Raw genomic sequence first — 27,879 nt, forward strand, 5'->3', positions numbered from 1 at the left:
ATAACACGAAAGCTATCTGTATGTAGCCTAACTGTCTATCTGAGTTTACCACGTTGTCACGCCCGTCTGGATAGTTAAGTTACCTTTTTGTTTCTTCTAGTGTTCTTTGTCTCGTACTTCCTGTTTCATTTTGATACTCACCTCTTGTCTCGTTTCAGGGCCTTCACTTCCTGCCCTCCTGTGTTGCACCTGTGTCTCCTTGTCTCCCCTCCTCCAGAGTATATAGTCTTAGTGTTCCCTTCCTTCTGCGCCAGCTCGTCTTGTTTCTTTGTGACAGTGACCCAGAATTTTTCTTCGTGTGAGTTTCTTGGAGCCTGATAAGTTACCTGACCAGTTTTTGCCTTTTTACCTGCTGATTTTGAACACTGTTGCTTCGCTGACTGATCACCTGTGTACCGAAGGACTGATTTTGAACTGACACTGAGTCTATGTCTGCATTTGAGTCCAAGCCTGTGGTTCAGTATCGACACATGTATCTTAAAATTTAGCAAATTCTTGTAAACTCAGCTGCTGGCTGAGACAAACTAGCCTCTCCTCTCTACCAGCGGTACCTGCAGGCGGTGAATCACATCAGCAGCAGAGGGAGGAGGACAGAGGACGAGAGGAAAGACTTCCTGCGTGGGTTGTGGTGACAGATGGGTTGAAATTTTATGATCTGACAACTTGGGTAACATCAGACAAACATACAAAACTTATGTATCCGTGTGTATGACGATTATTCATAATAAAGGTTGAGTGCCAAGCAAATTATAGGAGTTTAACGGGAGAAACAAGAAAATGGGAGCACAGCGGGAGAGAGGGTGAAAATATGGGAGAAACCCGGGATAAATGGGAGTGTTGGAAGGTCTGTTCATGGTCCCCCGAGGATGAATTCTACTGGCTTTAGTGATCCCTTAAGTTTTTCCTCTATAAGAGAGTTTTAAAATCTCCAAGGGGAATGAAATAATCTAGTTTGAGGTCAGTTTGCAGTTCATTCCATTTAAAAGGTGCGATCACGTTTTCAGTCTCCATAGAGTAGTTCTGTGTAAGGCAGACGCATCTGAGCATGTGCGGAAACGCGGTTCTGTTTACAGTTTTGCTAGTTTGTTAAGCTACATATCACAACCTCTTAACTTTATGCTAAATTTCTCACAGAACTTTGTACAACTCAGTACACAGAACTACTCTCCAGAGACTAAAAACGTGATCGCTGTTATTAGTCTTTGGAGCCGTTTCTAAACAAACTAATGTGATCAGACTCTTCATGATGAAGGAACATTTCATCCAGTGCAGCGGTGTGGCTGACGTGTTTTTAATAGTTTTTGGACAACAATGAAGGTCTACGGCACAGAGGAATAAGATATTGTCACATCTTGCCTGGACTTGAGGTGTTTTTTTGGTGTTGTGTTCTGTGTGGTCTCCTGGTTTTGCACGTTTGTTTGGTCCCTCGGTTCATCACTGCATCATTGGTTTGTTGGGTTGTGTGCTTGGGTTTGTGTTTGTGGGTGGTTTTGGATGGGTTAGTGTAGATGGCATTCAGTTTGTTTTCTGGGTTTTTGTTCTGTTTCATTTGTGTGTTCATGTACCCCTCCACACCTGCCCTGCATTTGGACTCGTTAGCCCTGCCCTGCTGTCTTCCCCACACCTGCCCTGTGTTAGCCTCGTCAGCCCTGCCCCGCTCCCTGTGTGTCCTCAGCCAATCAGCTCCCTGTATGTTCATTCCCCTCTCGAGTTCTCCACCCATCTCCCCACCTGCACCTCATCTCCTTGTTAGTTCAGTTTCTTTAAGTTCTGGTTTTCTGTTCAGTCTTTGTTGGATTGTTTTGTGTTGTTTCTTCTGCGAGTTCTGTTCAGCCCTGTTTACCTGTCCGTGACCGTCCACAATTAAAGAGTTTTTTTCATCATATCTGCATTCCGGCCTCTGCATTTGGGTCCACTCCTGTATCTCCTGTTCCCTGACAAGATATATCAGGCTTTGGATACACACACAATACTTGTTAGTAGATCAGTTCATTGTTGGTTTGGCTCCAAACATGGGATTTGTTGACAGCAAGAAAAATATAGACAGCCTTATCCTTCAACAAAGAACACCAGGGAAACAAAAATAGACTCAGACGTGCTGATGAAGCAGGCTGACTAACAAAGAGCAGTGTTGAGTTTCATTTTTCCCCAAACAGGCCAAAATAAAAAAGAAATATTCAGAAAAATCTGGTCCCTGTGTGATCAGCAGCTCTCAATATCAGCACTTAAGCAGGTTTATAAGGAGTGAATGAATGCATTACAAGCCATATACAACCTTGTAAATGTAAATCTGTTGTGTACACATGAAAATATATCTTATTTTTCCACCATATAGACCTCCTCACTGCGTCTGAGTTCCTCAGCCAAGTCGTGCGTCCTTGGAAAACCCCCCTGCCAGGTCGATCTGTATTCTCATCATCCAGACAGGCTGAGCGTCACGAAACGCTCCTTCTGCTGCTCCAGTGATGAGAGGAGGAGGAGGAGGAGGGAGGGAGGGAGGGACTGAATGAAGGAGAGGAGAAAGAGAGAGAGAGAGAAGAGGCAGGGAGGAGCCAGGCTGCTGTCAAGGTGAACCGATAAACCTCTCTCTCTCTCTCTCTCTCTCTCTCTCTCTCTCTCTTTCTCTCTCTCTTTTTCACCCTTGACGTCCAGCAGCTCCGGGCAGCGCCGCGCAGGGAGGAGAGGGAGAGCGGAGGAGCTCTCATCCTTCACCGGGTTGATCATCTGACCGGAGCCGGTAGGCAGCAGCAGAAAGAGACACGGATGCAGGAAAGTGTTTTTTTTTAAAAATTTTTTATACCTTCTGTATTGTGGACATAAAACTTAAAGGCACGAAGTGAGATGAGTGCGTCATATCTTCGGAGATACAGAGGCAGAGGAATGAAAAGGTGAGTTTTTTTTCCAGCAAAATATTGACATTCAAACAGGAACCTGTGGTGCGTGAGGTGATCAGCTGCGAGTTCACAGCGATGTCTGTGCGCTTTAAGGTGGTTTATTACCTGCACTGTCACCGTTTAATCTCAATGTATTCGTTATTGTTGTTGGGTTTTTTTTGGGGGGGGGGGTTGTATCCTCAGACTCGGGATGATAAACCCTCCTGCTGTTTCTGTCATCGAGGAAATTAAAGAAGAGACATTTTTTGTGTGTATGAGCTGTTGCGTAATGTAGGAACCGATCAGCATGTTTTTGGAGGACTTGATATGATTCAGTTTGATTCAGAGGACAGATTAAACACTCTCAGTGTTTATTTTCTCACAGTTAAATGTCAATCAAAGACTTTCTGGTTTTGTTTTCTGCTGTAAAATGTAATTCTATGAAGCAACACACACATAAACCACACATACAGGGTCCCCAAACAACCAAGGGCCCCTAAAGAAGTTTTGTTACCATTTTTTGATGAGCCAGCCTCCATTAAGAGTTTATAATTAGTAATCCATTTACTAATGCTTTATAAATAATCTATAAGCCATTAATAAGAATAACTTTTGGGTTGCCAGGTGGTGGAAAATCCTCCTCTACCATCAAACTTTCTTTGTGTTTTTAGCTCTTTAGTTCATCAGAGACCCTCCAGTGTCATCAATAAAGGGTTTTGTGTTTCTCACATTCTGATAAGCCATCAAGACTGCAGTTATAGATGTTAATAATGTTTTTAATAAGTTGTTAATAATATGTCCTTAATGATGGGTCCTGAGTTTCTCAACTTCCAATAAGCCATCAGCAAAACTGTCAGTCCGCCGCTATTATAAATGTTGGTGAAATCATTAATAAAGGGTTCTTATAGTAATCCATCAAGTCTGCAGCTGTAATGTTAATAACAAAGTTAATATAATGTAGAGCTGCAATGATTAGATGATTAATTGGTTAGTTGATAGATAGAAAATTCGATCAACTCATTTGTTGATCGAATAATTGTTTTAGTCGTTTTTAAAAAGAAAAATGTTGAACATTTGCTGGTTGAAGATGATTTTAAGCTTTTACATGACTGTAAACTGAAAAACTGTTTAATTTTGGACTGCTGATCAGACAAGACAAGACATCTGAAGACGTCACCGTGAGCTTAGAGAAACTGCAAATGATTAATCAAGAAAATAATGAGCCGTTATTAGCTGCAGCCCTAAATATCAGTTTATGAGTCATTTTCTACAAACCTTTTAGTAAAAAAAGAAAAAAGAAACAGTGATTAATCTGACAGAAATTCCTTATTTGTTCATTTTGTGCAAATTTAGATAAAATCTGTGAACCTTTCTGTCACTTTTCACCCAACATGGAAATAAAAACTCTTAAATCTGAAAGTCAGAACTTTAATTTCATGGTCAGTGTTTGATTTCTGCTCTGTTATTGTGTGTAAGTTCAGTGACCTGCGTGAAACTAGCTTGTTGTTGTAGAGCTTGAAAGAATGCAAGGACACCAGGATTAATAACTCTAAAAAATAAAAAAATAAAAAAGATTGATTTTCATCTGACGCCGGCGACACGTGCATCCGGCGCTCGTGGCTGTTTTTTTCTGCTCTGAGTGAAATGTGACGACAGATCTGAAACCTCAGAGGAGATGAAGTGGCCTGCTGAGGCCTCTGATCGTGTCCTTGAAGCACAACACTGAGTCCTCACAAGAGATCCTGAAGCTTTTTTATCCCTGTCAGCTTGTGTTTGAGAAGGAACTTCACATTTGAACAAGATCTTGGAAGATTCAATAGTAGTTTTTCAAAGGTTTTATTGCTTTGATTTGTAACTCATTCATTATTAACCTCCTGTTGACCATTTTTTTAAAATCCAACCTCCAATCTTTCTCATCTTCCAAATGTGGTGTATAAATTGATTTTACACCAACTGTGGGTATAAATAGCATATATAATATTATTGATTTACTGTATTTTCATGTGTTTTTTGTGACATTGGTAAAAACATCTTCTGTACAGTGAAACATACGGAGCCCAGGAAGGGCCATGGAGAAAAAAATGACTCATTTATGCTCTCGATTTATCAGAAATCAATCTCATGCTGTTCTCTCGTCCAGCTTACATTCTCACTGTGGATATACTTTAAGCACAACGCTGTATTATCTCTGAGATCCCTCATATAATATATAATATCCAGTAGAATAAATGGTCCAGTAGAACATGTTGAAATGTATTCTACTGGATAACAGACTCTTTCATGCTCAGGGCTTCAGGGATATAAATGGATGCACAATAAGTACAAAGAAAATGGCCTTCTTGTGTTCTTGCGTTATTTTGTTTTTAAAAAAATATCTTTTGGAGCATTTTTATGTCTTTATTGGACAGCGACAGTTGAGATAGAGACGGGGAATGACATGCAACAAAGGTCCACTGCTGGAATCGAACCGCAGACGTTGTGTTTACGTGCGTCTTAACCAGCGGAGCACTGGGGCATGCTGGATGTACGGCTAATCCTGGCTGCCTTGGATCCAGCTTGGATCAGTAACAGGGGAAATGTCTTTGTGGCTTTCTTCAAACTTCCGGCTGACTGAATGCGTTTGGTGTCCTCTACAAGAGGGGAACAGGCAAAACAGTTAAATGGAGAGCATAATTATTATTATTTTTTTTTCTCTATGGCTCCTCCAGGGCTCTGTAAAACAAGTTTTGTTTATCTATTTATTTTTGCACGCTGTTTTTATGACTTTTAGGCACTTAATTATGCACGTGTCATGAAGTGGCAAGTCAGATATATTTCAGAACAACAAGATTCCCAGTTGTAATCACGACTTGGATATTGACGTGAAAAGTTACAGGGAAAAAACTGAATGACGTGTGTTCAGATTATACACAGTACAGTCATATAATCCTGTCAGGTTCTTGGAAGTGGTCAAAATTATTTCCTCTGGCATTTCTCATCATTTTTTCAGACAGTCTGTCTTTTTGAGCTCCTCGTCCTCTATGACAGCGGTTATATTCAGTCCTCGCTGGGTTTCTGCAGTAAAGATGTTTTCATTTGTCATAAATTTATTTCCTCTGCAGCTATTACGCGATCCTTCAGAAACTCCTGCAGATTAAACTGAGCTAACCAAACACTTTCAGTGCTGACTGACCAGTACTCTCTCCATTTAAAAAGAATATCAGATGTTTCTGATCAACTGTATCTTGATTTGTCACTATCTACTTTGTTCTGTACCAACAATGAACGTTCAGAAACCTCATGTGTTTACATGTATGCCGGTTTCTGTTGGAGTAGAAACCAGGATATGGTGTTTACATGCACAAAACATAGCCGGGATACTCCAAAAACCTGATCATAACCAGGATACTAAACGCACTCAGTGACACATGCAATGGCCTGACATTGTGTTGCCCGTTTCTCTATTAATCGATCAGTCGTTTCATCTATAAAATGCCAGAAAATGGTGAAAAATGTCGATCACTGCTCCCCAAAGCCCAAGGTGACGTCCTCAAATGTCTTGTTTTGTCCTGACCAACAGTCCAAAACCCAAAGATATTCAGTTTACTGTCACAGAGGACTAAAGAAACCAGAAAAAATTCACACTTTAGAAGATGAAACCAGAGCCTTAAAACAATCACTCTAAACAATTAATTATCAAAATAGTTGCCAATTAATTTCCTGTCAGTCAACTAATCATTGCAGCTCTTGCAACATCTCTTTTAACATTTAATCATGTAACATCCTCCTCAGTTCAAAGTTCAAATTCAGATATTTTTGTTTGTTCGAAGAGGTTCGTTTTATTTCAGAGACAGAAAAAAAGGCAAAGGGTAAAAGAAAACAAGGATATAAATAGCATATGTGCTGCATGTGTGTGTAGTTGTACACGTGTGGGTGTAGAGGTTGAAGTCTGAGTATGTATCGCTGAACACGAGTGGATCGGGAAAGCAGGAAGCGTGGGGAGTAAACAAAAGCTCTGTTCCATATCAGCGCGCACAGATTGAAATATCAGCAGCTGTACGTCCTCGCCGAGGCCCTCTGCTGATGAATCACCTCTCCTGAGCAATTTCAAATGATAATAGACGCAGGAGTGTGATTCTCAAAGGTGATATTGAGGTGGAAGATGACAAAACATGACATGAATGCTGTAAATGTGATGCAGTGTACAGCTGTCACTGTGTCAAAATTCACACAGTTCGATTTAATTATGTGGAAATTGCAGGAGTCAATTCTCTTAGATAACAAATGTGCTGTTTTCAAATCTGAAAATGGGATGAGTCACGACTTTCACAGGTATTTCAAAGTGAAGGTGATGGAAATCTAGATAAATATTTATCCTGAGTGAGATTCACGCGTCATAGCAGCATCAAAAGAGAAATCTGAGAAGACAAACAAAATACACGTAGCAATGACTAAAAGCGATTAGAGCTCTGTTATTATAACCATGAGAGCAAAACTGTTGACGCCAGTCAGATGACTAGGCGTGACCCAGTGGTGCGATTATACCACAAGACGGCAGCCAACATGGTGGAGCTTGGGCAGCAGGATTTCATTTTCAATTAAGCTGTAGATTATTTTTTCAATTAGTTGGTCAGTTGTTTCATCCAGAAAAAAAATTGTGAAAACGTCCTCAAATGTCTTGTTTTGTTCCGACCAACAGCCCACAACCCAAAAATATTCAGTTTACTGTCATAGAAGACAAAGAAAACCATAAAACTTTCACATTTTAGAAGCTGGAACCACCAAATGTTTGTTATCAAAATAGTTGCCAATTAATTTTCTGTCAATCTACTAATTGTTGCAGCTCTAACTTGAGCTACTCTGATGTTTCCACCAACCGGCTGGGGTACAAAGTTTCTCTTTCTTTAACCAAATCCAACCATAGAGGTGGCAGATCAGAAAATATTCATATAAACCATTTTTTGTAAGCGAGTTGGACAGAAATGACAAACAACGTATTTGTTATTTAGTTTGAACATGTTTAAAATCCCTGGTGTACAATCAATAGTGTCAGAAAAATAGGAGAATCTGAATTTTACCCCAAATTTCAAGAAAACTGGCAAAAGAAAATGTGAACGAATGCTTGTTTCTACACACTACTGTTATGTGAACATCAGGAGATAAACAGCTGGGTGATTATTCTCCAGGTGGTGCCATTAAAACCATCACAGAGAACCAGAATGTTATGACGCCATTAAAAGAACGGCAGGCAAAGTTCAAATGGTGGAAAATGTGAAGGAAATATGACATTTATGTTTGTTTCATGTATTGATGTGAGGAAGGTTACAGTCTCCTCATCGCACACAGATCTGATGTTTTCATCTCTTCAGTGACGTTTAGGTCACATGACTCATGTATGTCATCGTTTATTCATTAAGTCTATTTTAAGCATTTATCGATGTATCAACTTTTCCACCTCAACCAAGCATATGTTTTCAATCTTAAACATTTCCACTCAGGTTTTTTAATGTTCTAATTAAAACTGCAAATTAAAACAGTTAGATGGAAATGTGCCTCCCAGCTCACAGCTTGCTCTTTAATCACTGAGTATTTTTTGTTTTGTTTTTACTATTTTAAATAGAAAAAGCAACAGCATCATTTCTTCTGCTTTCTCCTTTTCAGTTTCTAAAAAGGAAGCATCGATTTTTCCTTCCTGTCATGATAAATGTATATTTGCTTGGAGTTTTCTTTTTGATATTGGTTGCTGCATTTCTCACATTTTAAACTAACAAATAGAGTAGTTTTATCTTTTTTTTTTAAAAATCACTACCACTTGAAGAACATTAAAAAGATTTACACTTACAGTAAACTATATATGTTTCTTCCACACCACCAGACAGACAGACAGTTGAATACAATTCATTATGAAATGATCTGTCAGCAGAGGTCTTCAGACAGGGTTTCGTTGGGGTCAGATCTCAGCAGATGGAGGTCTGCAGGCTAATTAATGCTAAGCTCGTCTGTTGGGGGTCACTGACATGAAAACCTGCAGCACCTTCTGTTCTCCACCGCTGGCTCTGGTCTGATTTTATTGTAACTTGGGAGGAACAAAGCATCTTCATGTCTGTAGGAGTGTCTGCATCCTCATCGTGAACGACATGTTGAAACCAGCTGAAATTTGGCAGACGTCAGCTGCAGAAACCCCACTCAGACATAAAGCAGCTGCTGTTTCTAATTAATTTGCTTTAAACAAATTTATTCATGTATTGTGTTTTCTAACATTTAGAGGGCATTTCATGCTTTTTTAGCAACACACAGTATAAAAACACGGTGGCTTATTTGAGCAGTAAAAGGGAGCAACATCTGTATTTGTCAGGAGAAATTATTGAGTGTCTTCCAGTTTTAAATTGTAATTATTTCAGGTCCTGGTTGTTTCGGTGACTGTGGTTACTGATGTAAAAGCAAGTGTGGTTTAATACTACAGCAAACACTCAGTGCAGCTATCTGTCAGAAACACAACACCAGAGCAGTCGGTGTGTCTGTTTACAGGTGTTGGTTAGCTTGCTGTTGCCATAGGAACAACCCTGTCTCTCAGAAATTATGTTCATATATTACCGATGCTGCGTTTTACTCCGTCCATGTTCCTCGGATGGTCCCGTTTTCTGAGTTGTGTAGTCGTTCTTCCGACTTCGGTTCGTGAGCTTTTAAATCGTAATGTGAAAACAACATGAACGCTACGAAGAAGATGTGTTTGTATGTTGGTTTATTCCCTAAAACCACTAAAATATTGCTTTACCTGATTTTTTTTTATCAGGGTTAATGCTATTAAATAAATTTTCTAACTAATCTAGGTCACTCTACGTGGACAGCAACTAACGGTTACAACCTAATACCATATTAAAAAATTACATGTGATCAAAAAATTTATATGCAATACATGAATTAATAACATGTTTCTCGTCATCAACCAAACATTTACTTTCATCCGCCATGTTTCTGCCTACATGACGTCAACTTACAGCTAGTCGTGTACCAAAATTATTCATCGACTTTCCGAGTTGTTCTGACTTAAGGGGGCGTTCACGTGTATTTTCGATCATTCTGACACCACATGAATTGCAACAGTAAATACGTTTTGTTTTAAACGTAAAGCTGCAAGAATTAAATTTCCTCTCAACATAATGAGAAATGCTGTAAATGTATTTAGCAAGTTGCAAACATGTTGATACTGAACATATGAGTGAAATGTTCAGTGACAGCGTATCTAGTTTTTTTTTTTTCTCCACTAAAACATCCAATCTTGCAGCACGATATCCGCTAGAAGAAACTACAGCAATATTAAAGCTTTTCTGGTTGTGTTTGGACTCTGGCAGCACCTGGTTAACGTTTGGAAAAGAGTTTTAGTTTCTGTTTAATACAGAAAACGTCTGCAGTGACTTGAAGCACAACATATTTATATATTTAAACAAAATAACAATCGTTCACTAACCTTAACCAAAGTGTGTTTGTTGGCTAAATCTAAACACGCTGCATATAAACATATAAACTCGTGCCAGAGTCCTGCGTCTTGTAGACCCTCCGTCCACCCCGACCTCCTCCCTCTGACTTCATATATACAAGTCATATATACAGTAAATGTAGCTTCATTTATTCAAAAATACGTTGTCTGTGAACATAATCCAGCCAATGATTATTTATCAACGCAACGTAATTTGGAAAACAATTTAGTTGTGTATGAACATCATTTCTAGGAGACAGGGTTGACAGTAGGGCTGCAACTAACGATTATGCTGATTATTTTCTCAATTAATTAGTTGTTTGGTCCATAAAATGTTGAAAAATGTTGCTCACTGTTAACCTGATGCGCCAGATGGTTTGTTACACAGAACCATCTGAGAAGTTGTCCTTGGAAACTGAGCAGGTGCTTTCAGAAAATACTTGGCCGGTGATTGGATGAACCATCTGTCTATCACCGTCTTACCTTGTGAGGCAGCTGGAATTTGCGACGCTGATTGGTCCGAAACATCACAAACGCATAACTTGAAGCCTGATAAAATGGTTTCCCAAAGCCCAAGATGAGTCCTCAAATGTCTCGTTTTGTTGAAGAACAAGTTTTAATTCAGTGATGTGCAAGTCTTCACTTAATAAAAACTTAAATTATAACCAGGCTCGTCCAACTGGTCCAACCAACATCTGCGGTAGAAACACAGATCACAGAGAGGCTGCAGCTTCCACTGTTGTTGATTCAGCTCAGAGTTGTACAGATGGATGATGGGAGTTTTATTTCAGGTGTGACTGGTTACTGCACCTTGTTTTTTTTTGTTTTTGTTTTTTTTACAAACCACTTCCAGGTCACAGTTCATTTACTGTCATTTACGTGTTTGTACTCTTGTTCTTCCTCGTCTTACTTTCCTTGTTCTGTTTGTCATCTTCTTTCTTCTTCTCCTCCTCCGTCATCTCTCTATTTTGCCTCCTTCTCTTCTTCCCTCTCCTTCTTCCAGCTTCTTTGTCTTCTGCTCTTTCATCATCATCTTCTTCCTTCCTTCCTCTTCTTCATTTCCTTCTTCTACTTCCTACTTTTCTTCTTCTTCTTCTCAGTCTGTGTACAGATTCCTGCTCCGAGCGTCTTGGTCCTGATCCTAACATTAACCATTCATAACCTCCACCATTTGATTGTTATACAACATGTTATGAGCAACAGTGCAGCCTTGGAGGAACAAGTGAAGTGATTCATCAGTTTTAAGAAAAATAAATAATCATGTGTCATGTTTTTTTCCCCTGTAAAGTCTCTCGCACTACATCACGGTGTATATTTTCTCTGCGAGCTGCTCTCTGAAGTGTGAAACTGATATTTGCCCCCCGGGGGTCGGTGTCACAATCCTGCCTGAACAGCTGAGATTTATAACCGTGTGGCCTCTCCGCTGTTCTCACCGCGCCGACTTCTCACTGTGGCCGGACGCCTGATTTAAAAATATTGTCAGAATCTGTCCTCTGATAATCGCTGACAACGGTCTCGTCTCTTTTCTTTGTGTCTTTGTAGAACAGCATGAGGCTGAGGAGCCCTGTCGCCATCTGAGGGGGAAGAATTTGGCGTCCTGATGGCGTAGATGGACCCCCCGACTCCAGCCCCCCCACCCCCGCAGCCCTGAAATTGATGTTTGCTGCTGATAAAAACACTGGGGAATGTGCAGAGGTCATCTGTAGTCCTGTGGAATAACAGCAAGTGTGTGTGAAAGTGTGTGTTTATCCTGGGATTCAGACACATTTCCATCTAAATGAGGAGAGTTTCAGGCTGATTTCTAAAACATCTGGACGGATACAGAATATTGTCAGAAAGAAGGAACGTTTTTCTTAATTTTCTGCACTTTTGAAACTGGAAAAAAAGCTACAACTGGAGTTTTCTGATCAAATGAAGAGATTTCTGACATTTTTGTACTGAATTTATTTCACTCTTTTGTGAATGTGGTGCTGCAGCTGCTGTAACATGCTAAGTTTCTCGTTTCTGAAGACACAATTTGGATAAAAATCTGAATTTTTTGGTCCTTTCTCTTGCGCCATTCTTCTTTTGCGCCTTAAAAGTGTAACATCCTGTGATTTACAGTCATTTATCTCCAAACCAGGTGGACAAAACCGCTCGTTGGGACGCTACCGAGCAGCTGCCACTACTACCACAGCAATTAACCTCGTCATTAACTTTCAAGTCCTTCATGTTTTTAGCAAAGATGCTGCTTTTTATTGACTGCCAGCCTTTCGTAAACACAACACAAAAGACTGCAGAACATTTAATATTCAGACATGTGACGGTTATGTTGCAGAAAAGTTGCAGTTTCTACAGAATTTTAATGGATTTCCTCAACTGATCAGCTGATCAGCTGTCCATGTGAGCCGTTCTTGTCTTTTATAACTTCATCAGGAAAATCTTGGATACTCATTTCTAAAAAACTTAATGAACAAAGCAGAGGCCGAGCACAGATATTATTTTTGAGACATTGTGATGATGTTGAAGGATATCATAATTGTGACTGACTTAAATTCATCAGTATTCAAGCTGAGTGGCTGAGCTGCTTGTTGCCAGTTTTTTAGTTCCCACCTCGGATTACAACCCGCAGGATATATCAGCATTTTAATTTAATGTGCCAGAATTTGGCGTTTTGACTCTGGAGTGGCGAATCACATCCCATCCCATCCTGTGTGTCTGAAATCAGCTCTTCCTGCCTCGTGGGAGAACTCGCCGCCTGTCCCCGTCACCGCCATGGTGATGTCGCAGGGCACCTACACCTTCCTGGCCTGTTTTGCCGGCTTCTGGTTGGTCTGGGCGTTCGTCGTCATGCTCTGCTGTTTCTGCAGTTTCTTGCAACGCAGGCTGAAGCGCCGCCGCGAGGAGAGGCTGAGAGAACAGTGTCTGCGAACTATGGAGATGGAGCCGCTCAGCTGTCAACCTGCAGGATACCTTCCTCCTCCACCTCCTCCTCCTCCAAATCCACCACCTACACAGCTGCCCAGGGAGCCGCCGCAGTTCTGCCCTCCTCAAACTCTGCTGCCGCCAGTTCCTCTACAGGTTCCTCATCCCATGCCGCAAGCAAACTGGATCAGCATGCCAGGTAATGTTTGTTATTAAGTTCCTTGATTTATGTGCCATTCTGTTGGTTTTCAAATATCTGATGAAAGCAGTTTTGATTTGATTTCACATGCATTTATTTCATATGTTTTTTTGGACGTATTAATTGTACTTTGAACCTTGAATGAGGCTGCCTCACCCAATGCTCTGAGGGGGTCAGTGAGGCAGTCTGAGGGCGTTTTCAAACCAATAGTTCGCTTGTTCTGGTCCGAATCAGTGGATAAGATGGTAAACTTGGTTCAGTTTCCTTTTCACACAGAGAAAAGTCCAAACAAACTAAAATGCATCACTACAGTCTACAAGAGAGCATTCTCTCTGCTCATTGGTCAGATGTGTCTGGGGCGGGAGCAAGAACGTAAACACAGGAAGAAGGTCCTGAAGGCTCATCCGCATCCTAGCATTTTGCTCAAATTTGCAGAGTACGCCTAGCAGTTGGTCGGCTCAACGTCAGATCACGTTCCAACCACAAACGACCTGCTCCAGAGTTTGTTTGGTACCAGACTGAGACCTCGTCCTCTAGTGGTGCAGACACACTGGATCCATTGACGGATGTAAAGCTGATGGATCCTTTTAATTTTCTATGGAGAGCAGGAGATCCAGCTGCGTGGTGCATAATGGATACGCAACTGCGAGTTGACTGACCAATCTCTGTATCTGAATTCACATAATCACGACTCAACCTCAACTTTAAGCTCATCAGACTCAGATCAAACGGTTAAACTAGGCAGTGCAGATCAATTATGAATCAGGATTCTGTTGCTGCCTATTTTTATTGCCTATTACTCGCCTCAAATGTCTTCAGAAACACTGCATGTACTGTTTAGCTGTAATATTAGAAAATTTGTGACCCGGCTGCCATATTGAAAATGGACAAGCCAAAACCAAACACCACCGTTTAGCGGTCCGGTGTGTCCTCACCGAAGTCTGTGTCTCTGTGCTCTTATTTTGGTCTGCACCCCCGAACACGGCACTCGTTCTCGAGTGCCGTGTTCTGATCTTAACAAACAAATCGCACCAAGGAGGAAAAAACCAACCAGGATCAGCCGAGTGTGAAAACACCCTAAAGATGTGGAGGAGTCTGTGTATGAGGAGGAAGATTTTAAAGATGCTGGGAGGCTGCGTCCGAAAAATCACTCCCTATACACTAAATAGTTCACTACATCTACCCTACGCCATTTTATGTATCCAAATAAGTCTGTACATTTATCCGTAATATATAGAGCTCTCTTGGTATGTTTTAATAGTTTTTGGACAATAAGATATAAGATATATCAGGCCATTTGTTGACAATAAGAAAATATAGAAAATCACCGGTCTTATCTTTTAATGCGAGGTGTAAGTGGTTTCTAAGATACCAGCTCCAATGGTGCATGAAATAATCAGTGGTCAGAATTCACACTCAAAATACCAACTTCTGCATCCATGAGTTTCAACACTGAAGTCACTGCAGGTCTTCTCCCAGTCAGGACATTAACTAACACTTCTCTACAGCTACAGCGTGAAATTATTGACAAATACACTCTAAAAGATACAACATTAGTGGATCTGTTGTCTTTGGCCAGAGCAGTGACTCAACAGAGAACACAACAAAGTAAAGACAGAGAAAAACATCCATATGAGCGATTCAGATGCAGACAGAAAGCAGAGTACAGGAGGAGGATTACATTATGCACCATGTCAAATTTTTTTTAGACTCTTCAATTCCCAGCTATTACCTCCCTGCCTGCCGGGCAGCGTTCCCCCAACGGGGCGTCATGGTGACAGCTGCCGCTGAGACGTGGGCGGTGACTGTGGAGGCTGAGCGGTGACAGAGAGCGAGCAACAACACTAAACCAAAAAAGAAATAGAAAGACGAGAAGAAAGAGACGAGAGAGAGTGAGGAGTCAGCAAGAGCTCAGCTGGATGAGAGAGGGAAAGATTTTATATTTTTCCCCATATGCATGTTGAAAGAGTTATTGGTGAATATGTAAGTGATCCCTTCCCAGTGGTGCAAAGTACATTTACTCAAATACTATAAAATATTTCTATTTTATGCTACTTTATACTTCCACTCCATTTCAAAGGGAAATATTTCACTTATTTCACCACTTCATTTATTTTAGAGGTTTAATTACCACTTAACTTTACATATTTTACATAAAACATATATAAGCTTATAAAATACAACACATTGCTAAGGTTAAACCAGTGGTTCTCAACCAATCTGGTTGGCAACCTCTTACAAAAAAGTAGTTTTGGGCTCGTTGTCACATTTCAGATATCGTTACCATTTTAAACTTCTCGCATAGTTTCATTTAAGTGACTGTTCGGGGCTCAAAGAGGTAAAATTATGAGGACATTTTACTGCAGAGCGAGTACTTTTACCCTTTAACTACATTTTGCTGATGTCAGCACAACCATGTCATCCATCTTTATGGTCTGACCAAGCGGCAACCTCTGGGGCTGTAAAATGAAGCCAATGCGGAAGTGCCAAAAACTGCAGTTCCTTGAATGGCCACTCGAGGCTCCAAAAGCGAGTCATTCCCCATAGACCCCCATGTTAAAATGCCCAACTTTACAGCAGAAATAAACATGTTTACAGCCTGGTACAAAAAATGGTTTTGGTCTCTGTAGCTAATTTCTCCTTTCATGACAACTGTACGGGGGGTGAATTTTTTTACAACTCGCCCGTTTAGGTAGCGTCACGTACTGCCAAGATGGCGACAGCTGGAGCGGCTCACTTTGAGCTTCAAAACCGCTCTTCAGAAACCAACGGGTGACGTCATGGTAACTACGTCCATAGTTTTATACAGTCTCTGCGTCTGACTGTCGCACAAATTATGTTATTGTTGTTATTCTTGTATGTATGCAGCTCTCATTTCAGTTAAATCTGCACATGCGTGGCGGTTTAGGTGTTTACACTGGTGGAGCAGGACACATGTCACTTACAAACATGATGCGAACCATCAACACAAAAAGGTCAGATCTGACTTAAACATCAGAATCGAGCATTAAGGCCTGTAATGTAAATGAAGCCTTTGTTGCTGCATTTGTGTGGATTCTGGCTTCGATACAATTATAATACATTCCCAGTTTTTGACCTGCAAAAGGAGAGACTGATTTAGTTGTTGATCCAGTAACATCCCTTTGAATCATTCAACAAAATCTGAGAAGTGGGCCGATGATTCAGTCTGTCACCCCAGTCATTTGGTTTAAATGCTCATTTTTCATCAACAATTGGCCTCATTAATGCAGTCGATGTTGGAAGCTGCCCAGTACTAAAACAGTCTGACACTGCAGGTCACTGAGCTGCTTCAGTTGAGTAGTTGGCAGTTCAGTGAATTGCTCAGGGGCACTCCAACACAGAATGAGAGTTTACAGTCCTGAGCTCACCTTTCTCTAAACAAAAACCTGCCTGTTGTTCCTCAGCTTGAGCCATATTTTATGGAAATTCATTCATGGGTTTTGGGGACTTTCTGCTTCTCCCTCCTGGCTGAGGAAACTTAACTTTTCAGGAATTCAATCTGCAACCAAGAAAGCTAAAAAAGTTTTCCACAAGACACTTGAATTGTAAAGATTTCTGGAATGGAAAGTAAAATTGCAACTGCAGTGAAAATTTGTGCCCGTTGTGAGCAGCATTAGCATAAAGTAAAAGCACAGGCCAATGAAAATCCTACAGGCTCTAAGTGATATTAGAGCATAAAAGCATTTGCAAAAGTGTTTTATCAAATACTTACTTTAGAAAGTTGAAAATCGTGCCTCAAGTCTGTCTTCAATCTGTGTATTCATGTGCGAAATTTGCTGCTGTTCATGTTGTTGTATATAATATAGAAATTTGGAGTGAAAGAATAAATCTTTTTTCCACAAAGAGAAAAAACAAAAAAGAATCAGAAGGCTGAGAGAGACATGATGGAGGAGGAACAGAATAAAAATAAGAAGGATGAGAAGGAAAGAGAGATTACTGGGAAGTAAAAGGAAAGCTTCAGTGGCTAAAAGAGAATCAGCTGCTGTCAAAGATGCTTAACGAGCAGAGACAGACAGTAAAGTATGAAACAAAAGGTTGGCAGAGTCTCGGTCACAAAGCAGTCAGGGTGAGACTGATGAAGAGGGTTAGTATCCAGGCAGCAGCAGAGCGAAAGAAAAGCAGGTTCTGACCAGCTGAGTTCAGCGGAGGACGGAAAGAGAAGCCAGGAGATGTACATACGGAGTAGAGCGGCTTCGCCCTTTACGATCTGTTGCTTTTGGGTTTATCCGTGCGCACAGTCGTGAAGATTTTCTTTCCCCCCACTGTACACCATACGGTTGCCTCTTTCAGGTCCTCATCTACATCATATAACCCCGTCAGGACCTGAGCTTTGCTCCCAAATTTTTTTCAGCGTCAAGCAGTCAACAAGTGAAGAATGGAAGAGAAGACAAAGAAGTCCAGCCGCTCTGAAGCTGTCTGCTTATGCCCCTGCCGTCAGATCTTCACCCCCGCTGTGAGGCTTGCCTCGGCGCTAAGCACGCCAGCCTAGCCCTGGTTCTGCAGGCCGCCTGTCAATTCTGTGCACACCTGCCTGCGGAGGAGGAGCAGCAGCGGTGAGCAGACGCCCTCACGGCACTGCGGGTGGAGGGAGGCGGTGATGGAAGCTGGGCTGACCACAGCAGTGTCCCTCTGCTGACTTTCACAAAAGTCCACAGGGATATGGAAAAGGGGTTTCCCACCATCCTGTCGCTAAAGCAGAGCCTAGCTACCATACTTGTTCCCAAGGCAACCTTCTTAAGAAAGCACAAGCTATCGCCGCCAACTCCTTGGGATCAAGTTTACGCTTGCCTCTCTGACCGTTCACACCAGTGTGCCGCTTAGATTGATGCAGCTCAAAACAACATAGCGCTGCTGTCCTCAGCTGTCTCCGCTATGGCCACTAAGCCCAGGACTCTTTTTTCTGGAGCTAGCCACAGACATCAGGGAGGCAATGTTCGCTGTCCTGACCCTCGCCACGGCGACAACGGTGGCTTCATCCAGAAAAATGGTTTGGCAAACTATGAAGGAAACGGAGGAAAGGGATTACGCAGGAAAGGGATCAGGGTTTCGTTCTACTTAGACGACCTAATCCTTCTGGCCCCCCTCCCAGCATTAGCAAGACAGCTAAGAAGACACAACATTTAAGTAAGACTACTACCTGACAGGTAGACTAATCCTTCCTACCCAGCACCAAACAGCAGACAGTTTTTGGTGAAAAAAAGGGAACATCCAGCAGATAGAGAGCCAGGAGTAGGTGGAGATTGAACCAGAACCAGAAAACGTGACTTAAATTAATGTTGGTGTTTAAATTGGAAATTGCAACTGAAGGCAAAAAGCCCAGAAACAAGCAGAAAGTGAAGGTGGCTGCAGTATCAGCAGCGAAGATACCAGCGTGTGCTGACAATATTCAGTCTTGTATTGCTGGCAAAAGAGTAGTAGACAGGAAAGAAAATGTGAATGTGAAAATATGCTTTCAAAGATTTGAGACTATTAAAGGAGTCAGTAAAACCATCATTCAGTAGAGTTTCTGGCTTCAGAAACACAGATTTCATGCATCAGTCAGCTGTCATCCCACACAGCCAGTATGTGTTGCTCTGACAGGCTTTTTGTACCCGAGTCCTGACCCACACTGGGAACAGCTTCCTCCACTGCAGCCGCCTGCAAGTTTTTAACAGGAAAATCATGCTTGTGTATTGTTTCTGCTCTGGTGTTGCTTTTAATAACATCTAATTGTTATGTTGAGTAGTTCTAATTAACAGAAAATTACACTTTTCTGAATCGTTCCAGATGGATTTACACAAAAGATTTGACATTCATGGTTCACATAAAGACTTTTCCTGTGGCGCCACCATGATATTCACATGGAGCGAAACGTCTCAACAACACTTGGATGGATCGCAGTGAAAATTGGTGCATATATTCTGTTATCATCAGGATGAATTGACACACTTTGCTGGTCTTTTTCATCTAGTGCCATCATGAGGTCAAAAATTTAAATTAAATCCAATACCTGCAAAATACTGCTGTTCTTACAGTGCCGCTATCTCTGCTGTAGACTTTTAAACCCCATTCAGACAGGATGGATACCGCAGGTGGAGGTGTGGAATTAAATATTCACTGTGCTCTTAGTTCTCTTAGTTCTGGGCGGCATTTTAACCCTGGAGAAATGACAGGAGCCAAAAAGCCTCCCCAGGGGAGCGCCGGAGAGTTGAAAGTGAAGCAAAGATACTCCGTGAGGTGACTTGTAGGTCAAAAATCCTTCTTGGACTCATAACTCAGTGAAATCTGAACACACAGACACGAAACACATTTTGATATCATTGAGTGTGACTCACACTTCCCAAAGATATCATTATCTGTGACGTCTATCGCCAATAAACCTCCATAAATCCACTTAGAAATCAGAAAAGAGGCTTCAGAACTTGTCTGAGAATCATCATATTTTTAAGTTTTCTTCAGTATCAAACTAATTCAGTGATAGTTGATAGTAACAGCTGATTCAGCAGACTTTTAATGGAGAAAATTTCACAAAATATAAACAAATATCAGTGTCTTGAAAGATAATTGTGTCTGCATGTTGCTGATATTAAAGCCCAGTTGATAAGCTTTTATGGGGTCTTGCTTTCCTGCAACGTTTACTTTTACTTAAGTAAAAATACAGAAGTATAATCAGCAAAATGTACTTAAAGTATCAAAAGTAAAAGTACTCAGGCTGGCTGCTTTTAGAGTGTCATTTTATTATAATATATAATGTAGTTTGTTTTTTATCACTAACAAATACATGTAAGAGCGTTTTAATGCTGTAGTTCATCAATGTGGAGCCAATTTCAGACAAATAGTAATAGTACTGCATTATATTATTTAAGTGTATCATATGTTTTTTTATAGTAGTAATAATAATACGCTTCATTTATTTAGAACCTTTCGCAACACTAATGTAGCTCAAAGTGCACAACATTTCTTGTAAAATGAAAAGAGCAGAAAATTTAAATAACAGTGTATTTTATGTAAAATCTTAATCTTAAAAGTAACTATAAATCGCAAATAAATGTGATGGAGTAAAAAGTACAATATTTCCCTCTGAAATGTAGAAGTACAAAGTAGCATAAGATGGAAATACTTGAGTACTTGAGTAAATGTACTTAGTTACTTTCCACCACTGCTTTCCTGATGGTTTTTGTATTAGCTCAGATTAGCACAAACATCTCTTCTTGCAGAAATAACTCCACTTTAAAATACAAGGACGTCGCTCCAGACGGGATTTAAAGGACCAGTGTGTTGAATTTAGTGGCATCTAGTGAAATTTAGTGAAACACACTTGGTAGAAATGGAATATAAGATTCATAAGTATGTTTTAATTAGTGTATAATCCCATGAAAATAAGAATGGCTGTTTTTACATTACCTTAGAATGAGCCATTGGTGTTTTTTGCAAGTTTTGTGGCCACCGTAGGTTCTCCTGCATGCTTACAACCTCACCGCTAGATACCACTAAATCTTACACACTGGTCCTTTAAATTACAGTTCAGTTCACTGAAAAACAGAGGTAATTTCAGCTGTAATTAATACTGGAGGGTGAAATATTACCCATATAAAATACTGACTAGCAGGCAATGTTAAAATCATCCCACCACCCCTGCAGACATTAATCCCGTCCGAATGGGGCTTTTGTTTGTTTTTTACAGTAGCTGTCACAGATTACAGTTACCATCACATTCGTGCTGACATCTCTGTATCACACTACATATAATTAATATAGGCTACTTGAGCCTCACAGAACTGGCTGCTGGTTCAAAGGAAAACCCCCCTCTGATTCCCCCCCCCCCCCCCCCCCCCCCCCCAAGTGGAAACATCAATCCCATGTGTTCCTCCTGACATTGTTCCTGTGTGGATGATGTTTATTTAAAGCCGTCCTGGCAGCTGGTCAAACTGTTTACAGCAGTACAGAGCTGATAAACAATGAGAGTCTGATCCTGTAGGCATCTGTAAGGCATGATGGAGGAGTGATGGGATTGTGGTCCAGGCACACACACACAGAGACATATTGTTTGCATCCATAAATACATCCATCTCTATGGCAACAATTCAGAAACAATTCAAAAACAGTTGTTTTCCAACACTATGCTGTTTGTTTTTAGGCTTTAAATGCAGTAGGTTCTTTCTGGGGAATAATATGTGGATTTTCTTTTTCTTTGGTTGTAAAATTATCCACATACGCGCTCCAGACTGACCATCCCGCCTCCCCTACAGACATAAATCTCTCATAAATCTCTCTCTCTTAATTTTGGGTCCTTCCTATGAAAATTAAAAGTGTTCAGGCAGAGAAAGTTTAGGAAAATCTGCATGGAAATTCATATTTTTTTTTCCATTTCCCTATCAGCAATGTACCGAGTACATGTAATGTATGTTAGTATGAAAACATTAAAATAACAATAAAGTAACGTAATGTTAATATGATTCCAGCTTTAACTGCTGCACAGGTTATTTGTAATGTTAGCATTTAAAAATTCTGCTGTTTCCTCATAATATACTAGACACTGGACTGTGGTGTATGCAGGAAATACAGGATTTAATCAGTATTATTGATCAGCCACACAGGATCATGTAATGAGACTATACACCTATGCACAAAAATGATAAACGTAACAACACAATGCATTTTACACTCAAACACACTGAAATTACACATCAAACTGATCACCAAAGCATTGATCACAGTCTAACAAACATTGTCACTCCTTAATAAACAGACTTAAACATGCAGTAATGCAGTAGTCAGGTTTCCATCCAAATGTGGCACAAATTTAAACCGAAAATTCAGAAAATTGATAAAAGAAAATGCAAAAATAATATAAGTTTCCATCCACTACTGTTTTGCGAATATTAATAGTTGAGCACATCAAAGTAGACAGTTGTTGGTGCTGATTCTCCTGTTGAGTAGAGTAAAGCAGAAAAAGAAGAAGATGTAATTAACAGAGCGACACATCCTGGTGACAGAGAGCATGACGGACACATCACAGCTTCTTGCTTTGGGAAGCGTTTTGATAACAGCCTTGTGTCAGTTACACAGACACGTATTGAACGCTGCCCAGATACGAAGAAGAGAGCTGACAGTGAAAAACATCTGCCGCCATGTTTAAGTCACATACTTCCTGTACCTCGTTGTTTATTCACTAAATCTGTTTCCACTGCATTGGGGTTACTGTCCATCGCATTTTGTTTTTCCACCTCATCCAAACATAAAAACTTTTTTTTTGTAATATTTTGACTTTTTTTTTTTTGACTTTCCAGCATTTCCACTCATATTTTTTATGCGCAAATTGAAAAAGTGCTCCCCTAGTGAGCTGTCTGACCGTAAAACAAGTGTTTCTTCCTGCAGTTTCAGTGTAAAATCATCCACCGCCTCCATAAAATTCAGGACTCGGACCAGATCTTTGGAGCTAATTCTGCGCTGTTAGCTAACAAAGAGGTTTCCTTCTTTGTATAATGAACATTTATTACTCATTATTTTTATGATGTGTGCAGTTTAAGTTTAAAGTCCATGGAAGATGGAAAAGCTGCAAAGTTTTACTTAGTTACTGTTGACATCTCAGGTCCAGTGAAGAAGAGCTTGTGCACCATTTCAACAGATATTGATCAGCTGTTGCAGAAAACTGCTTTAAGCTTGATATTGTTGCCTGAGGAGGTTTTATCAAGCCAAAAATCTTTCCCTTTATAGTGACAGTACATTGAAATATAGACTCCACAGTTTTACATTAAGCCCACAGACCTTCTGTCAGTGCAGAGATATTTCAGAAATGTTGCAGGAACAAACTTGTTTGTTTTTCCAAATCATATTTTTATGTTTATTTTCACCGCATTCAGTCCAGACCCAAATCCACACCAACACCGTCTCTCTAATCACTCCTCATTCTCTACTTACACAACAGACACTATAGTGTGCACTAAATTGAGACTGGAGATACTAATGAATCATTTTGAATCATCACTAACAGGTGTCGTGTTGCATGACTGTCATTTTCACATCGAAAAAATGCGTTTGATTATTTGATTGTTCCCAAAAAGTATTTTATGTCTGCATTGCAGGAATATTTGAAGACACTCAGACAGACATTTTACACTTGTACACTGAAATAAAATGGACAGTAAGTATAGTACAATATGTAGTAAATAGGGAGCAATTTCACTGTCTGACCTGAACTATTGAACAATCGAAGTGCATTTGATGTGTTTCTTGTTGCACAACCTGCTGCACTGCAGTTTCTCTGACTCATAGTTCAATCAGGAGAGACAAGCGAATGAAGCAAAAAGAAATGTTTATTATACAGATGATATTGATGATAAAGTCTCGACAAAATTCTTTGGCCCCAGACTGGTGGTGGTGACTGACGACTTCTGCTGCGACTGATGAGGCTGATTAGGATGATGAAGTGATGAATCTGTGAAGACGGGCTGTGATTGGGTGATAGTGAGGAGCGCATAACGGCAGCATGAACGCAATAAAAGGCAGAGATGGAGAAAACATATTTGAAAAGACAGCTGCAAGATGATGAAGGCTGACAATGAAGACCAGCTGATGAGAACGACAGATGGTTTGAGAAATAAAACTACAGACCTGAGCATGCATAAGATCCTGACTGAACTTTTGCTAAAGCTCCGTAAGTCTTCAGAGAGACACAAAATGTAAAACAAGCGAGTCTGAAACAGGAGCCCGAGTGTGTGTGTGAAGAGGAGAAATATTTAGTGAAAGAAAAAGAGGAAGAGAGAGTTCAGACCAAATGTGCTGTGATGGTTTTTGTCCCACAGTTGAGCACATTGTCACATGTAGGAAGGTGTTAACTCGTTTGGGTTGTGACCTGAAAATGAAGTGGGTGTGAGTTTTTCTGAGATTAATCTCAGAAGTCTGACTTTAAACTCAAATAAAGTAATCATCTTACGTAGATAACACGACTGTTTGTAGTTTTGTTTTTCATCTGCTGATTGTGTGTTTTTTGCGATTGCTCTGATTAATAAAAGTATTCTTTGGTTTTGAAACAGTAGCCTTGTTGTCATTTAGCCTCTGTGAAGCTATTGCATAGTTAAATCAATTAATTTTATTCTTTTTAATTTTAAACAGCCACCTCAGTCACTTCATCCTGGCGTCAGGCCTGAAAGAGATAAAAGTTATTTTGATATCCTTTGACAAGAATAATATATGTTCTGGGTGGCTAGTTTTATATTCTAAGTTATCTTTGTATGTAGCATAGACTTTATAAAAATGTAGACGTTGTTACCGTGACGTCACCTGTTGGTTTCTGAAGAGCGGTTTTGAAGCTCAAAGTGAGCCGCTCCGGCCGTCGCCATCTTGGCAGTACGTGACTCTGCCTAACTCCCAGCCAATCAAAAATGGGCAAAGAAGCGGGCCGAATGGCTGAAACAAGCCACCTAGCGGCTGGCGGACCTGTCACTCAAAGCAGCCATGTCCTTCATTATGCAAAACTTTACGGCTTAATAAAATTTAAATGGGTGAGTTATAAAAAAATTAACCCACCGTACAGTTGTCATGAAAGAGGAAATTAGCTACAGAGACTAAAACCGTTTTTTGTACCAGGCTGTAAACATGTTTATTTCTGCTGTAAAGTTGGGCATTTTAACATGGAGGTCTATGGGGAATGACTCGCTTTTGGAGCCTCAAGTGGTCATTCAAGGAACTGCAGTTTTTGGCACTTCCACATTGGCTTCATTTTTCAGCCCTGGAGGTTGCCGCTTGGTATGTAGCCTAAAAGTGTGTTTTTTATGATCTGTGCTTTTTGTTTACATTGAGTCTATAAAAAGAAAAAAAACTTGGTTTCATCCATGTCCATAAAACTCCCAGGTGTTTTCTTCTAAAGTCATTGTTGATGTTTGTAGCTGTAATCTGTGCTGTGTGAAGACTTGTACAGCGTTCGCTCCTCTACGCTTAACCTGCAAACATCTAGGACTTCCGGGTAAACATTAAAGGCCACTAAAAACATAAATATTGAATAAACAACGATATCAGATCTGTTTTCAGAAAACTCACGTCCTTATCTAAACATATGAAGCAAGCCCAAAAAAACCCCAGAATCACAACATATCATTGGGGTCCACATAATTTAATCAATCAAAAATTTACATACTTTCATAGTTTTAGTTTATATTGAGCTAATTAGTTGTGAAGTTGTGTTTAATCAAACTGCACATGGAAAACTGAGATTTGACGATTTCATACAGAAAAGTTCCAGTAATTTAAAAAAAATTCAAAGCTTTCGCAAATTTTGCAGAGATTTTTTGAATTGCATTAATTATTGCGATTATGGAGGGATTGTTCTTAAATCAATCGTTGATTGTTAAGTATATAAAATATTAGAAAATATTGAAAAATGGCGATCATTATTCTCTGAAGCCCAAGTTAACGTTATTATTATTCAGATGACTTGTTTTGTCTGATCAACAGTCAAAAAACACAAAGATGTTGAGTTTACTGTCGTGAAAAACTGGCAAATATTCACATTTGAGAAGCTGTTATCAGAGTTTTGGGCATTTTTTGGCCCCATAGTTAATTTTAAGATTAATATGAGATTGAAATTATTAGATTTATATTTTCCTTTAACACACTTTGTTGCGATTGATCTTAACTCCATGTTTCTTCATTTTTTCCAGACACAGATATATTAGGGAAGCCGCCCTGTTATGAGGAGGCAGTCCTGATGGAGGATCCCCCTCCGCCATACAGCGAGGTCTTGGCTGACCCACGGGGGGGCACCTACCTGAAGCCGTCCCCGCTCGGAGCAGCACCTCGACCTCTCCGGGAACACCAGGATCCTCCTCCGGTGTTCACATCTGAGACGAGCAAGCTTCCCGCAGCAGCTGTGTTCCCCAATCGGGGCTACTCCTCCCTGATACGCCTGCCTTCGTCGCAGCGCTGGGACTCCTTGGGTCACCTCCTGTCCAACATGGACCTGAACCACAGCAACCTCACCCCGCCGGGGGCCCGCTCCCTCCACACTGCTGCTGCGATGGCTACCATGCCCCGCCGAGAGCACAGGACTCAACATGACGGACTTGGGCTTCGAGGTGGAATACAAGGACTGCAAGAGGGGATAGACGGACTACACGGGGGGATACATGGGTTCCAAAGGGGGTTCCAGGGGTTTCAGGGCCTTCAGGGGGTGCATGGACTAAGGGGCTTGGAGCCCAGCTATGGCCTGCCTACAGCCTTCCCCCTGCTGGGTCGCAGCACTGCTGTCTAGCCAACCATTAAGTTCCCTGAAGAGCCCTCCAGCAGGAGACCTCCAGTATAAAGACAGACTTCCTGTCTACTCCGTGTTTACAGCACTAACACACTAGAAGTAGAGATTTAATTCCCTAAAGAGGGAAAAAAAGGGGTTCTAGTGCTGCGAAGAAGTCAGGAGTTCAATTCCCCGTGCATCTCTGTGGGCGAAGGCTGCCACTTATTCTGCCGGGATCGCAGCTCTCAGCCATTTGTGTGGGTAAAGGAGAAAATTACACACATAATAACCGGTGTTATTGAGTCATACAGGTGTCACACTGAAGCTAACTGAGTCAAGATTCAGCAGATGAGGCGAGAAAAGAACCAGTAACAAGGTAGAAGACAAGCAAAAAACAAGCAAGCTGTTTCTCTGCCTTTCATCCTCGACTGTATTGTACTGTATGTCACACTCTCCTTCTTTTCATCCCTCCTCTCCTCTCCTCTCCTCTCTCTGTGCCTGAGCAACCTATTGTACGAGGCCGTTGCTATGGATCCCAGGAACTCTGTTGCCCACGACGACTTCTCTTTTATTTGCTCTGATTTTTGAAGATACTGTCCACAGCTTACCTCCTCTTAAGGACTGAGAGTACTAATACTTGCAAAAAACATGTGGTGACTTTCAGTGGGATGTTTGTGACATTAGTTTTCACAATACTAAAGGCAGAGTACAATAAGCTAGCCAGAGAACCAAGCATACTTGGATTGCATTTTGTAACATGCTGCTTTGTTGTTTTCACTGTTGTATTTACTACAAATTGCTGTAGTTCGGCCTCTTAAGTGGCGGTCCTCAACATGGAAGTTAAGGCCCTCCTGGTGGTGACATGATGACGTTGGCTTGGTCATTAGAGTGGAAACATGTAATTTTTTCATGTACAAATTTACTATCATTCTTTTAAGCTATGTGACAAATGCCTTTTCTCTTGTGAAACAAAAACATCCACTCTATTCTTCTTCTAATAATTTATGAAGTAAAAACAAGACCAGAATGTGAAAATAAAACTCATTGTTTGATGTTAAACCACATTCTTCTGAGTGTTTTTATGTTCACTGCAAGGAGTTGTACTTCTCGTAATATTTAAGATCTCCTACAGACATCTTTTAGGAAATATAGGAATATTCTGCTTGTGTCTAATATGGGTTTTCTACTAAATAAATAAATAAATAAAATTACATCTCTC

General features: G+C 40.6%; 1 protein-coding gene across 3 annotated transcripts; it reads left to right on the forward strand.

The window, feature by feature from the left end:
• LOC137196088 (proline-rich protein 7) lies at positions 1-27,879 on the forward strand. 3 transcript variants are annotated; one of them, XM_067608897.1, is made up of 4 exons: positions 1-622; positions 2,336-2,888; positions 11,872-13,432; positions 26,092-27,879. In XM_067608897.1, exons 3-4 carry the CDS (start codon positions 13,084-13,086, stop codon positions 26,679-26,681), a joined length of 939 nt encoding a protein of 312 aa, XP_067464998.1. In that variant the 5' UTR covers positions 1-622; positions 2,336-2,888; positions 11,872-13,083; the 3' UTR covers positions 26,682-27,879. The 3 variants fall into 3 exon arrangements, 2 of the variants coding, with proteins under 2 accessions (XP_067464998.1, XP_067465000.1); XM_067608899.1 differs by lacking the exon at positions 1-622 and having other exon boundaries at positions 2,166-2,737; positions 2,830-2,888; XR_010931212.1 differs by lacking the exons at positions 1-622; positions 11,872-13,432; positions 26,092-27,879 and adding an exon at positions 3,078-3,151 and having other exon boundaries at positions 2,166-2,888.

Source organism: Thunnus thynnus, chromosome 13 (assembly GCF_963924715.1).
Source record: "Thunnus thynnus chromosome 13, fThuThy2.1, whole genome shotgun sequence".
Classification (NCBI taxonomy): Eukaryota; Metazoa; Chordata; class Actinopteri; order Scombriformes; family Scombridae; genus Thunnus; species Thunnus thynnus.